General features: G+C 52.5%; 7 protein-coding genes across 7 annotated transcripts; 5 read left to right on the forward strand and 2 right to left on the reverse strand.

Moving 5' to 3' along the window:
- The first annotated feature begins 39 nt into the window (after positions 1-39).
- Positions 40-2,851, forward strand: ACET3X_006457 (uncharacterized protein). Its single transcript, XM_069453440.1, has 7 exons — positions 40-1,215; positions 1,265-1,379; positions 1,425-1,692; positions 1,743-1,964; positions 2,024-2,231; positions 2,285-2,435; positions 2,481-2,851. Exons 1-7 carry the CDS (start codon positions 181-183, stop codon positions 2,756-2,758), a joined length of 2,277 nt encoding a protein of 758 aa, XP_069305225.1. The 5' UTR covers positions 40-180; the 3' UTR covers positions 2,759-2,851.
- A 196-nt stretch (positions 2,852-3,047) lies between these two features.
- Positions 3,048-5,474, reverse strand: ACET3X_006458 (uncharacterized protein). Its single transcript, XM_069453441.1, has 4 exons — positions 5,304-5,474; positions 5,055-5,250; positions 4,640-4,851; positions 3,048-4,591 (listed from the first exon to the last, which is right to left on the reverse strand). The coding sequence occupies exons 1-4, from the start codon at positions 5,379-5,381 to the stop codon at positions 3,098-3,100; spliced, it is 1,980 nt and encodes a 659-aa protein (XP_069305226.1). The 5' UTR covers positions 5,382-5,474; the 3' UTR covers positions 3,048-3,097.
- Positions 5,475-5,929: 455 nt separating this feature from the next.
- On the forward strand, positions 5,930-6,599 carry ACET3X_006459 (uncharacterized protein; the record flags this gene model as incomplete). Its single annotated transcript, XM_069453443.1, has 2 exons — positions 5,930-6,179; positions 6,255-6,599. Exons 1-2 carry the CDS (start codon positions 6,039-6,041, stop codon positions 6,597-6,599), a joined length of 486 nt encoding a protein of 161 aa, XP_069305227.1. The 5' UTR covers positions 5,930-6,038.
- A 261-nt stretch (positions 6,600-6,860) lies between these two features.
- ACET3X_006460 (40S ribosomal protein uS15) lies at positions 6,861-7,768 on the reverse strand. The gene is made up of 4 exons (XM_069453444.1): positions 7,543-7,768; positions 7,398-7,486; positions 7,145-7,281; positions 6,861-7,091 (listed from the first exon to the last, which is right to left on the reverse strand). The coding sequence occupies exons 1-4, from the start codon at positions 7,686-7,688 to the stop codon at positions 7,008-7,010; spliced, it is 456 nt and encodes a 151-aa protein (XP_069305228.1). The 5' UTR covers positions 7,689-7,768; the 3' UTR covers positions 6,861-7,007.
- Positions 7,769-9,456: 1,688 nt separating this feature from the next.
- Positions 9,457-10,188, forward strand: ACET3X_006461 (uncharacterized protein; the record flags this gene model as incomplete). Its single annotated transcript, XM_069453445.1, has 2 exons — positions 9,457-9,500; positions 9,546-10,188. The coding sequence occupies 2 exons, from the start codon at positions 9,457-9,459 to the stop codon at positions 10,186-10,188; spliced, it is 687 nt and encodes a 228-aa protein (XP_069305229.1).
- Positions 10,189-10,861: 673 nt separating this feature from the next.
- On the forward strand, positions 10,862-12,273 carry ACET3X_006462 (uncharacterized protein; the record flags this gene model as incomplete). The annotated part of the gene is made up of 3 exons (XM_069453446.1): positions 10,862-10,925; positions 10,989-11,456; positions 11,504-12,273. 3 exons carry the CDS (start codon positions 10,862-10,864, stop codon positions 12,271-12,273), a joined length of 1,302 nt encoding a protein of 433 aa, XP_069305230.1.
- A 1,026-nt stretch (positions 12,274-13,299) lies between these two features.
- Positions 13,300-13,776, forward strand: ACET3X_006463 (uncharacterized protein; the record flags this gene model as incomplete). The annotated part of the gene is made up of 2 exons (XM_069453447.1): positions 13,300-13,452; positions 13,510-13,776. The coding sequence occupies 2 exons, from the start codon at positions 13,300-13,302 to the stop codon at positions 13,774-13,776; spliced, it is 420 nt and encodes a 139-aa protein (XP_069305231.1).
- Positions 13,777-14,004: the final 228 nt, after the last annotated feature.

Raw genomic sequence — 14,004 nt, forward strand, 5'->3', positions numbered from 1 at the left:
CGTTAACGTGGCTGTGCCTGGCGCTAATGAAGACAAGTGGGCTATGTACTCAGCCATGCCTTTCTCACATGATCTGTTCTAGCAGTCACGAACTTGTAAACACTTACAGTTGTTGTTGCTCCCCTTCTTGTCACTTTACTAGACCAGTTGGTCATTTCCCCATGACACACGCATGAAAATATGACGATTTCAACCCGAAGCTCTAAGGTCATGTATGGTCACATTGACCTTGGCCCAGAATCGGTCTTTGAGAATGTCTTTCAAGATTCGGACGTCGAGATGACAGTGGAAGAGGACGACCTTACTATGGACGAGCGCGAGATGGATCATGACCCTATCAGCAATGTCCACGAAGATCGTATGATTATCGCTATCGACTTCGGTACAACATTCACCTCCGTTGCATACACCATTATCCCGAAAGGCGTCTTGCCCGAAAGAGTGGACATAAGCCACGTGAAATGCATCGGCAAGTATCCAGGTTACGAGCCTCCACCAGGTGTAATGGACTTCAGGCAAGATGTACCAACTGAGTTGTGGTACGACGATGGACGTGCGGGAAGCTGGAGGCAGCGATCCTTCGACGCAACCAATGACAGCCGTCAAAGCTCAATGAGCGATAACGAAGAGTCAAGCAGTGAAGATGATGATTCCGAGGACCAGGAGTCGAGACTGCAGTTTGACGACAGTAATGGAGTTGAGGACCTTGCCAGAAAACAGCCCAGAGCCACTGCTCCGAGTAAAGTGGATCGGTACTGGGGTTACGAGGTTCAGCAAAAGCTCAATATCATGAACGCTCCCCGAGATGAGGCTCGACCACTTACCAGAATCAAGCTCAACCTTATTTCCGACAGCGACACTGATCACATTCGAGATGAACTCAGGTCGACCTTGACAGCGTTAAAGAAACAACGCATCATCGAAAAAGACACGGATATCTATAAGCACTATCTGACGCATTTACTGGACCATACAAAAGCACAACTACTTTCCTCGAGTGAGCTCCAACAAGAAATGCTCATCGAGTTTGTGTTGTGTGTACCAGCCAAATGGCCTGTTGCCGCATGTCGGGTTATGCAGACAGCACTGGAAGAGGCTGTGAAGGATGTCTCTCTCAGCAAAAATGCTGGAGACGACGTCTGCAACTTATTCATAATCTCGGAGCCAGAGGCTGCGGCTGAGTGTATTCTTGCAGAGGCAAGAAGTGAACTTTATGTAAGCGTTTCTGATCATAAGAGAACCGTTTGCTAACAAAATTGCATAGAGCAATGAGACAGTTGTCATCCTTGATGCGGGAGGAGGCACAGTAGATGCTGTGACGTACAGATGCGTGAATGGCGACCCCGTGCGGTTGGCCGAGGAAGTTATTCCCCCAGATAGTAAGTCAGTCCACGAATCATATCAACAAGTCTAACTCGGTGAAGATCGGCTATGCGGTGCAAGCTTCATTAATGAAAGATACGCGGAAAAGCTGCTACAGAAGCTCGCGAACGAGACATACCTCATTGATGACCCACATAACCCAAGGTCCCTGGAAAGCATCGTGCAGATCAGAACGACTATCTTCGAGAATTACCAGAAACGTATCATCGATACCACAAAGCGTAGAGAGGAGACATACAGAGTACACATCGAGAATCTCAGAGAGAACCAGAAGAAAGGCTTTTATCCAAACAATCTCGAATTGAAAAGGTAATTCTCTTTCCCCCGCAGAATTGCAGAGGCTTATTCCCTTCTTTCAGGAAAACCATGAAAAGGTTCTTCCAGCCATCGCTAGTTGCCGCCAAGGAAGTTCTCGAGAATCAACTGGAGCTTGCGGAGAACAAGAATCGATGGGTCGAGAAGGTCATTTTGACTGGTGGATTTGGCCAATCACCCTCACTCCAAAGTTACCTTAGAAACTACCTTGCAGAACGTTCGGAATCCAGGGGAAGAGACATTGATCTCGTGGTTCCACGAAACCCGTCTGTCATTCCTGCTCTTAACTTTACAAGTTGGATAGCGTAGACTAACCAGTATCTAGGTCCACCGCGGTAGCTAGAGGTGCAGTCCTCCGAGCACTCAACAAAAGATTTGGTCCCAGCCGCATCACACAATGCAGTTATGGATTCATCATCAGTGAGCCATACGAACCTGATCACATAGAAGCCCACAGCCGAACAAAATGTCGCATCAACGGTATTGACGGCGAACGATACGTTGACGAAACTATTCGATGGGTCTTACAAGCAGTAAATACTTTATTCTACGAACCGATGAGTACGCTCGATTGACTTTGAGACAGGGCGAAAGAGTCGAGAACATGCAAGCCTTCATCTTTCCTGTCAAGCATACCTTCCCCTTGACAAAGAAGAAGCTTCTGAGCGCTGAACAGCTATGGGTTTCTGATAAAAGTCACCCAAACCATTACAGGAAAACAAACGCGGCGAACAAAGGTAAGCTTGACCCTCAATGCTCGTGCAAAGCTAACGTTACAATAGGAGCTGTAATGGTCGGCTTTCTCACGGCAGATCTCACACGATTGAGAGAAGAAGGCCGTATCGAGCCACAGTACCCATCCGAGTTCAGCAAATACGCAGGTTCTCAGAAACGCTACTGGGAGGTCCATTATGAGGTTGCGTTGATCGTCGAAGGAAGGAGTATCCGCTTCGAGGCAAGGTACCCTGTGAAGGATGACTTGCGTCCAGGGGAGCAACAGGAGGTACTCGGTGTCAAGCTCGTTGGTATAGCTGCAGCATTTGCACCGGGTACCGCATAAAGGGTTGTGGATGGAAGGAAACAGGGTTTCATAGTGGGAGTTGTAGTTTCTTCTGTAAGATTAGAGCAATGCGAAGTGAACGTGGAAAGCAGGGGTTTTATTTGACATCGCATACAACCATGAACGTGGTAGTTGATGATATATCCCCTATGCCATCTGTCATTCCTTCGACAAGGTAAGCTGCATTTGGTTAGTAAGTGAACGACACTAGAGAAAGGGATCGTAATGTGCTGACGCGCGATGTGAGGTGGAACCAACACCCTACGAAGAGACATCCATTATAGTGTTCCAGATCGCTACCCACCAGACTCCCTACACCATCTCCCGCAATCCCCCACATCAACCCCCAAACTTCTTCCTCTCAATCGCACTGCCCACCAACCCCTCACCCTTGACCACATTCGTTGCACAAACCACAATCTTCGATCCTCTCCCCTCGCCACCACTCTCCTTCAACTTGTCTCCCACAAACCTCAACGCCGCAATCTCAGCTCTCGTCACACCGCCCAGGAAGAACACAACAATAGTCTTGTTCTTCTCGCCCGCACTTCCATTCAACAGCTGTCTTGCCTTGACTGCCTTCTCTTCACCCTTCTGCGTCTCGTCGAACGTTGCGCCACGGATATATTTGCTCGCGTCGTCGAAGATGCGGAGGCCTTGGGCGAGGGGATTGGCTTGAGCGCTTGCTCGAGGGTCGGATGGCGGTTTGATGACGTTGGCGAGGGTGTGTTTTTGGATGATGGATTGGATTATGCGGACGCTGAGAGGCGCATAGCCGGAGAAGGTGTAGCTGATGTCGTTTGGACTCGCTTCGTTAACCTCGTCGTCCCAGAGCTTCAGACTCTTTCGCAAGGGCGTATAGTTTGTTACGCTGCCTGGTTTGGCGGGTGCACCTACGCCGCCGAGACTTACGCCGCCTCGTGGTCCTAGCAAGCCCATTTTCTCGAGCGAAGCCAGGGTGAGGATATGTTGCGGGCCATAAGCCTGGATAATCGCGCGCTTGAAGGTTTCAAGATCTTTCGGGCGGATGCCGGCGTTGGTGGTAGACTCTAGGCAGAGTAGACGGAGGATGGAAGGAAGCGGTACATCCCGGTTGATGAGCTCGGTTATGGTGTCGTGCTGGGTGGTCGGGTCGGCGCCAGACATCATGTTCTGCTGCACTTCCAGGCTTCGCGTGAAGATGTCGGTGCGTGTGAACTTGATAATCTCCTCGGCCAAGCTAGTGTGTAGCTTCAAGCTTGCTTGTTCAGCTTGGTAGCCCGGCAACTTGGCGACAAAGTCACGGAGCTCGGAAGTCGTCTTTGTGGCAAGCTGATCGCGTCCTGTGCTGCTTTGGAGGCGACGAGCTGCCTGATTGAGCAGATTACCGACAATGGCGAAGTTGGCATCACCCAGTTCGGCATACAGACTGTCTTTTGAATCAATCATGATCTTGCGTTTCATACTGGTCGACGCTGACCCAGTCTGTCCTTGCTGAGGCTGTGCGCCACCAGCTATGGAAGAGTCGACCTCTGTTTGGTTTGCGGTGATGTTGAAGACCTCGTCGATGAGCCCTTCGTACGTCAACTGCGTCAGTAGAGCTGTGGGAAAGTCGACTTCTCGGTCGACGATGATGAGGCTATCTATGTTCGAGCTAGGCGCTAAGCCCATGAACGATGGTCCTCCACTGGCAGATGTCTCGCCTGCCATGACTTCGGTACGCATACGGATGAGGAGATCGGCGAGGCGCTTGCCGTTGTCACCCTTTCCGATGATGCGTGGGAACAGACCATACTTCTGCTGCTGAAGCATGAGTGCTTTGGCTGACAAGTAGATTGCGGTCGGATCTTTCTTCTACGCACAGTCAGTGTCATGTTAGCAGCCGGTTCAGGACACACATACGAGATAGAGATCTGACACGGCATCTTCAAGTTCAAGCGACAGCACATCATCTGCAAGCGGCACGAAGAAGAGCGGCCATTCGCTCACACTGGCTTCACCTAAAACACCAGCCTCTTCAAGCAGTTGATCGGAAGTCATAGTACGACGGGGCACCCAGAAGATGGAGAATTCATGCTCAATTTGGCTGTCTCGCCGTATACGTTTGATTTGGTCTATCTAGTATGTTAGCACCGTACAATAGACTGTTCCTATATGGGAAGAATAGGCAATCCAATAAAAGCGCTATGATCGATTTAGGCATCAAGACTGGCTAGGCAGAGTAGATACTGTCTGTCTAGCCTACTTTTTGAGCCAAAAGCTTGCCACGAGGCAGATGGAGAGGAACAAGTAAGGAAGCCGAGGGAGCTTCACTTACCAGCAACAGCCATCACGGTCTTTGCTTTCTCGCCTCTGACGAGGAAGACGATGTTGCGCTGAGACGAGTCGACATTGTCGTTCTCGAGGAAGAAGGGCTTGTCGACGCCGTATTCCTGTAGCGTAGAGAACTTGACGAGCAAGTTCAGCGGGCCTGCAAGAGCTTTCTCGAGCACGAGGTTCTTCTTCCCTCTGATCTGTCCGCACACGTTAGACGGTGCAGGGATCTGCGACGTTGATATTACCTTACACCCTCGAGCAGAAGAAGCAGCTCCCGGCGCGCCTTTTCAGTTATGTCCCCCGCATTGAGAGGTGTGATGGGCGCCATCTTCGCCGCTGTATCATGAGTTACAGCTTTTGCGAACAGTCCTAACGCGCATGACTATGCAGCTCGGCCTTGTGATGCGAAGGTCGATAGAGTGAGAAAGAGGTGGTTGGATTTTCGGGTCTTAAGCTTCGGATTCAAGGCACGTGCACGTTTAGCCTTGGCGTAAGTGGATAACTGTCTACTGGATGCGCGACGAGCTGCACTTTTGCGGGTGAATTTCGCGAGAAGAAGCCAGCTGATCCAATATGCCTTGAATCTGAGCTGAGGAATTACTGCTCTATCACGCATGTCCAGACTTCAGTGACTCTACTATCGTAGCTACAAAGATATTTAGGATGCAGATGAGATCCATAGAAGCTTTCAAAGAGTCAACTCATTTCAGAAACCTAATTCATATACATCTCCCGTTCATGAGGGACTGAATCTCGTAGCAGAACCAAATACGATCACACGCGCGTGGTAGTAAGAAGTAAAGGGAAGCTCCAAAGGCCGAGGCTAGCCCGAACATCAATCGCGTCCGTAGCTCAAGCTACCAAGACACTCTCAAGAAAGACCCAACTGCCCATCCCAACCCCACAAACACCCAATCTCGCCTACTCCCACCGCGCCAATTCGCGTCAAACGGCAAGAATAAACCATCAGAGACTACCAAAAAAAATGGCAGAACCATCTCCAAACCCAGCAGCCGCGCAAAACCCCGACATCGATCCTGCGCTCACAAACGGCCTGGCGCAACAAGCATCCACCGAGCAATCCACAGACGTAGAAATGACAGATTCCGGGGCAGCAGCAGTAGCAGTAAGTCTCCACGCTCCCTCCGCCCAAACAACCATTCCAACCACACTACAAACGCTCTACTAACACCCCCACAAGCCACCCGCTCAAGACAGCCAACCCCAATCCGACCTCCAACCAACCGCCCAAACAGTCCCGCCCACACCTTCAACCAGCACACCCGCACCTCCATCGGCCCCTTCCTTACCCACAGCGCCCACGCCCACACCCGCAGCGTCATCGCGCAACTCGCCGCACCCGACTGCTCAAGCGCCGACGCAGCCCATTCCACACGGTAGCCCGACGAGAGTATATCTCAATCAGCATGTGACGCCGCATTTGCTGGAGGCAATGAAGCATCTTGCTACGACGGAGCCAGAGAAGCCGTTGAAGTGGTTGAGTGAGTTTTTGGCGCAAAAGAGTAGGGAGATTGAGGGGCCTTGAGGGGTGGGATGGATTGGTAGAGGGTAACATGGGGATGGTTTGGATACTATGTTAAGACGAGGATCAAGCTGTAGCAAGTTCATGGTATGTTGGTCAAACATGAATTCACAGCGGAAGAACATGGTAAACAGCATTCGACGACCACGCGCTTATGCGAGCGCGTTTATAAAAGTTCAAGGCAGGCAGGCGTCGTGAAGGATGATACCCAAGTCAATCAGCATTACAAGCGCAAACAATCAAATTCTGACACGTTCAATTCATCCTGGGTATATTCAATTCGAGGTGATGCTTTTGATTGATTCATTCCATATCGTGATCCTGCTAGGTATCCGCAAAGCATCCATGCCCGTGAAACTCCACTTAAATGTCTACCATGAAGACTACCACACACGCCAATCCAACATCTGCTTATGCGACGAGGGTAGAGGCGGTGGCGCTCTCGTACCTCCAGGTAGGGGGGAGGGCACCAACGGTCTTGTAGTAACGGGAGAGCTGCAGAGGATCAGCACGTGCTCGGTACATGGCAAACGGCAAAGTCGACTTACACGGTGGATACGGGACTCGATGAGAATGAGGCGGAACTTGCCGTCCTTGTCCTTGCGGTTGGTCTGGAGGTGCTTGCGGACGGCAACGGCCTTCTTGATGAGCATGTAGAGGTCCTCTGGGATGTCGGGGCTGAGGCCTTGAAGCGCAAAATGTTAGCCTAGACCAACAAATGCAGTTTTGTATAGCGCGCAGGTACTCCCGAAAGAGCAGAGCTGGGTCGACGTGCGCTTCATGTGTATAGGGCGATCGTACCGTTGGACTTGAGGATGCGGAGGATCTTGTTGCCAGTGATGACCTTGACCTGAGCAACACCGTGGCTGTCACGGAGGATCTCACCAATCCTGTGGTTCCGTTAGAAAACCGTTCCCGTATCCTGTTCCCATGCGATTGTCCTTACTGAGATGGTGTGGCACCCTTCTTCGCGAGCTTGCAGATCTGGTCGACAACCTGCTCGGGAGTGGTCTTCAACCACGCAGGAGCGCTGCGGGAGTAGGGGATGGCGGAGGCTGATATGCCCTTTCCGTTGCTGTGAAGACGACCCATTGTGAATGAATGTACGGGATGGCGACCTGGTCGATTAGTACGGAGACGTGTGGTAGACTTGGAGTCGTTGGAAGTTCGCGCTCGGAGTTCCAATTTCTCGCGGCTCGGCTAGGTCTGTGGTGGACCGTGCGGGCTAGCGTCCAAGCTTCTGTCTAACAAAAAGTCTGCGACGACCGACCGCGCCTTCTCACACCTTACAACGCGAGAACACTGATGCAAGCGCGACTGTCTCCGGGCTATGTTGAAGCCAGACGAGTACTTTGTGCAATGCGACTGATGGCCTGCCAAAGGCACTAACCATACAGCGCGACGACAGCTCTACGTTCCAGGTACGTACAACCATCTCCCGTCTTTCATTGCACAATGATGACAACCTATTACTATTTTCTGGTACCTCTTATTTTAGGCGGGCCCTCACGGGTCTGCCGGTGCATTCAACCTATATTCTGACACGCATTCTCACTTCTTCTTGTTCAATGATACGTTTGTCGCGACATGGACTAACGAGAAGCAGATTTACAGGTCATCGTCCAGACTGTTGGTTGCTTTATTCTGTTTGGTAGCTACGAATGAATACTACTCTTTCTCGTCAAGCACGTGCATGCGCTTTCCAGTGAACTTGACTTGCAGCTTCCACATGTTAGGTGTTAGCACTACATAGCAACATCCGACGATGAGTTCGATCAATCCACACCCTCTGTTCCATCAACACCACAACCCTACCCATAACATTGTCTTTTACGCTGCAAACGCTATTCCGCACCCCATTGCTCATACAATAGTCACTTTCGAACATCCAACATGAAGCATACACTACTTAGCGCAGTTTTCCTCATTTCTTTCGCCTACGGCAGGACCTCAGGCGAGCTATGTCGCGGTACCGCCGAGCTTTCTTCAGATGGCAACTAGTACTGCTCTGAAGTCTGGGCAATCACCTACCGCAACATCAGCCAACCCGGCGCCTACAACAGGACCACTTTCGTCGATCCAAAGACGGGCATCTGCGGTCATGAACGTGTGGCCTATTCAAGCACGGGAGAGCTGACACCCTTGTTTGGACAAGTATGGCCGGCCGTGGCTGCTAGACGTTACATCACTAACAGCACAGGTATCAATGCACCTTCGCGGACCCATGAACATCTCTCAGCTCGCAGTCTACCAGCTGCCAGACGAAGTGCATACAATGCGAAAGCGAACTACAGTGCCGTTTTACAACCGTCGTCGGGCATTGGAGCAGCGAGAGGCACCAGTGGTACCTGACACCACTGCTACACCTTCGCAGTCGACGCCGCTGAGCTGGTTTAACCGTCTCAACAAATGGACATATAATACAACAGCGGGCTGCGCTCCAACTACAGTGACGGCCACTGTGACGGTAAAGGCAACCTGTTCCCCGTCCAGTACCGCACAGGCTGCACCAAACACGACTTATATAGGTCCTCGACTACCGTGTATGGCTACGTCTGCTGCAGCATCTATCGCCGATCCCGCGTCTTCAGCACCGGACTGCGCTTGCGAAGACGGTGATGTTGATGATCCCATCTTTCAACGGCCCAACGGACAGGTCTACGTCAGTCCAACACAAGTATTGGCACCAGCACCATTGTCTACACAAGACACATCACCAGTCTTTCAACGTCCCAATGGGCAGCCTTACGATACCCCTGTGCCATCGCCATCACCCGTGGTGAAAAGGCAGGCTGCCGATTGGAGTCGGGTTGCATACTACACTTCGACAGCACCAGCCCAAGCCACTGGACTCAGCTTCATGGCTAATCTGGGCGACCCCCAGAAGTCTGGTACTTTCGACTAGTACGTCCTCCCCCATTCTTGAGATATCGAAACTGAAGTCTACAGTGCCTTTGGAAACTCGCTCAGCTACGTCTCTCCCCGAGGTGACAAGGTAGCAGCCGAGAGCCTGCCATTCAACGGCATGCTCCAAACCTCTGAAACAGAAATCGTAGTTCTGTCCAACAAGGAGTGTGACGCGGACTGTCCATACTCGAGGCCAAGCGCAACCTCGCACTACGGCTGGTCCGGCTCCTCCAAGGCCTTCTTCATCGAATTCCAGATGGACCACTACCCCAACGTCGGCACAGACCAGGGCTTGATCTCCGACGCTCCAGCCTACTGGTTCCTCAATGCAGCCATCCCCCGCATCCTGCAATACGGGAGCGACCGCAACAACATCCCTTGCTCGTGTTGGTCCACCGGGTGCGGCGAGTTCGACGCCTTTGAGCTCCTGAGCAACGGCGCAGAACGGGCAAAGTCGACTCTACACCGGCAGGGAAACTTGCAGGGTGGGGACTCAAACTACTTCCGCAGACCTGTAGGAAAGACGATGAAGTTTGCGGTTGTGTGGCACTATCCGCATATTACGGCGCGGGTGTTGGACGACACGTTTGACTTTTCGCAAAGAATGTCAGATGATGCGGTGAAGAAGCTGGTGGCGTATGATTCGGATAGCTGGGTGCATTCGCTGTACGCTATTGGGGACTAAGGGGATGTTTTCTTGGAGGTGGTTTGTGACTTTCATGTGAAGGCATCATGTGTATTAGTGAGCCGAATAGGACATGTGATGTGATTGGTCTTTCACTTTGCGATGCATCTTGAAGAAGTTGCTTGGCCTTGATATGTGAGAGGGGACAAGTTTGTGCAGTGACGATGAGTTTGCCGCATTCACAATCAGAAGTTGGCGAAGGCGGACTCTGGCGATGCAGCCGAGTGGGGCGGCGATTGTAGCAGTGGAGTGGCAAAGTGGTTGGGCTTGCCAAAGCAGGCACGAGAAACCGAGGTCTGTTCGCGCGACTCAGCCGTCTGTGTGAGAAAGACGAGCCGCATGCCGGCCGACGACGTTGCGCGTTTACTCATCGCCTCCATCTCCCTCTCCGTCTCCATACGCCTCTGCATTCAAATATAACGCCCGTATCACTGCTCGCGCGCGCAATAACTGTCCGCAGCCAAACGTCAGGGCGGATCCGCCCTTTTCGCGATTGCAAGCCCCGGTCGGCGCAGCTTCCCCGCAAAAACTCGCAGCCCTCGATCGCCGCGAATTGCCAGTTTCTCGACGCCTGCCGGTCCGCACACTGACGACATCCTCGACTATCTCCAAGAAGCAGCAGCAGCAACCCTCTCTACCGCGCATACAGGCGCCGAGACGCACATCCGGAACCATGTCTGCGCCATCGCCGCCAAAGCCGTGGGAGACGAGCAACGGCGCGACAAGTGCCTCGGTCGGTCAGTTCCGCCAGCCATTCCGTACCTCAGGGAGCACCGCGACTAACAACAACAACAACACAGGCCTCACAGGATCGAACAGCACCACAACCACCACCGCAACGACGACATCCTCGGGTGCGCCTCCACTGCCATCCGTGCCAGACTCCCTCAGCACCGTCGCGAACCGCAACGCGTCCAACTACTCGGGCATGAACAACCGCTACGGCTCGCCTTACAGCAGCGGCTACGGGGGAATGAGCAGCTACGGCTCGCCCTACTCCACCATGGGCGGCGGCTACGGCTCCATGTACGGTGGTATGGGCGGCATGGGTGGCATGTACGGCGGCATGGGCGGTATGGGCATGGGAATGGGCGGCATGTACGGCGGAATGGGCGGCATGCCCGGCGACCCAAACAGCAGCCTCACACAGTCCTTCAGCCAAAGCACAGCGGCCACTTTTCAGCTTATCGAGAACATTGTCGGCGCATTCGGCGGGTTTGCACAGATGCTGCAGAGCACATACATGGCGACACATTCGTCCTTTTTCGGTACGTTTACCCTTTTGCTACAGCCAACGGAATGCTAACGTGAACAGCCATGGTATCTGTGGCAGAGCAGTTTGGAAACCTACGACAAACGCTCGGCTCCGTGTTGGGCATCTACACCGTAATGCGATGGATAAGGACGGCAATCGCAAAGCTCACCGGACGCCCCCTACCAGCCGATGCGACCGCCCTCACACCCGCCAGCTTCGCCGCCTTCAACGGACGCATGCCCGACGGCTCACCCGCACCCGCCAAGCCCTCCAAGAAGCCATTCATCGTTTTCATGCTCGCGGTCTTCGGCCTGCCCTACCTAATGGGCAAGCTCATCAAGGCCCTCGCACGATCACAAGAAGCCGAGGAGCAACGGAAGATGCTCGAGAACCCGCAAGCCGGCCAGCCGCTCGACCCAAACAAGCTCGAGTTCTGCCGCGCCCTCTACGACTTCACGCCCAACGCAAACATGCAGGGAATGGACTTGTCGGTCAAGAAGGGAGACATGGTCGCTGTGCTGAGCAAGAGCGATCCCATGGGCAATGCATCAGAGTGGTGGAAGTGCAGGTCAAGAGACGGGCGTATGGGTTATCTCCCTGCTATCTATCTCGAGACTATTCAGAGGAAGACACCGGCGCAGATTACCAGTGGAAGTCAGAGCGGTAGTCCCGCTGGCAGCCGAACTCAGACAATGACCAACAGCAGCGATGCAAGCAGGACTGCTGCCATGATTGCAGCCAAGGTACCTGAGAAGGTCGGTCCGAAGGTTGAGAGCAAGGCGGGTGATATGGGGGTTGAGAGTTTCCAGAAGGGCGCTTTCTACTCGTAGGATACGAGCGACGTTTACTTTTCACATTTTTTAATGCGGGTTCCTGTAGGCTAGGAGTGTACAGTTGGCTAGGGAAAAGCTACAGTATGGCGTACGGCGTGTAGAGATATCATGGGTCTGTCAAGCCCACTTTCGAACATTTAGCCAAACTTCTCAATCGGAGCTTATAAAGTCGATTGTCATTCAGCATGTGTGAAATTGGAAAAATTGCCCAGGTAATTTACAGCCAAAGAAAAATGGTGCCTAGGCAGTACCATAGTATAGCCGTCGTCCACCCGTGTGTGTGTGCCCTTGCATGCGCCGCACCCCGCAACGTCACACAGCTGTCTGTCGGAACAAAGCCGAGACACACCAAGAAACACCAGCCAGGCAACGACTAAACCCCAGCTTATCGAGAAACTCTATCCCCGATTGACCCTTTGCACTCTCCTAGTCGCTCCTTTCAACCTTTTTCCCCGATTACACCTTCACTACTACCACAATCACAGCTTTAGTTTGCTTGCTGTCAGGCGTGCTGCTTGCTTGCTTGCCCCTCCCCCACTCCGTTCAGTTCAGTCCTCAGGGTCGCAGCCTGTTCTAGCTCCCAAACGCGAGATTACGAAGTACGCGCGACTACGACGTTGTTATTGTTGTGCGCTGGGTATTGTGTCTGTTGGAGTCGCTACACGGCAACTAGATTGAAGGAGGAGTGTTACGGCATATCTCGAGATGTTTGCGTCGAAGCGGTTGGGCAAGGTATGTTTACTCAGTTTTGGACGGTGAGACACGTGGGAAGAGAAGATGTAATGATATATACATGAAGTGCAGAAGCTAATGTATGTTTAGGAGCTGTCAAAGGTACTAGATTCCTCTCATCGGTCGTGTTTCGTCGAATACGTTCCAACGCACCACACATTCGTGCAGGCTCCATGCGTCGATGCGCCAAAGCCTACGCACACACCACGCCCATGGCGCAGAGTCGGGGACATGACTATGGATACGGCCAGGTAGAACAAGAGGACAGAATTGCTGACGACGACGATACAGATGCACGAGAAACTCCCACCAGGCATAACGCTCATCCAAGCCGACGACTTCCAGACCTGGCTCATGGACATCCAAGTCATGGACGACAACCCGCTTTACCAGGGCGAAACCTATCGGTTGAAGTTTAGTTTCACGCCGCAGTACCCTATCGAGGTATGTCTTCCTCTTCACACTCCTCAAAAACACAACTAACACTCCATCCCCTCACAGGCCCCCGAAGTCGTCTTCCTCCGCACACCCACACACCCCATACCCTGGCACCCGCACATCTACTCCAACGGCATCATCTGTCTCGACTTGCTCGACCGCTCCGGATGGTCTCCTGTGCACAATGTCGAGAGCGTGTGTGTTAGTCTGCAGAGCATGCTTACGAGTAATACGAAGAAGGAGAGGCCGCAAGGGGATGAGAACTTTGTGAGGTATAATACGCAGCGGCCGAGGGATATTAGCTTTGTTTTTCATGATGAGAAGGTTTAGGGGTTTTGTGCGTGCGTGTGATGGGTGGATTGGGAGGAGAGGAGAGGAGGGGTGGGGTTCGTGATGCATGGGTGGGTGTTATATGGCGTTTTATGGTGGGTATTGGCAAGGGAGACATGGTCGGAATGATATAATGTTATGATTCAGGTTGATGGTTAGCCAGCATGCCAAAGTAACATCCTGTGATCAGCTTTGACATTGCACCTCCGGTATTCGATACATCTGAAA

This window comes from Alternaria dauci, chromosome 6 (genome assembly GCF_042100115.1).
Source record: "Alternaria dauci strain A2016 chromosome 6, whole genome shotgun sequence".
In the NCBI taxonomy this organism is placed as follows: Eukaryota; Fungi; Ascomycota; class Dothideomycetes; order Pleosporales; family Pleosporaceae; genus Alternaria; species Alternaria dauci.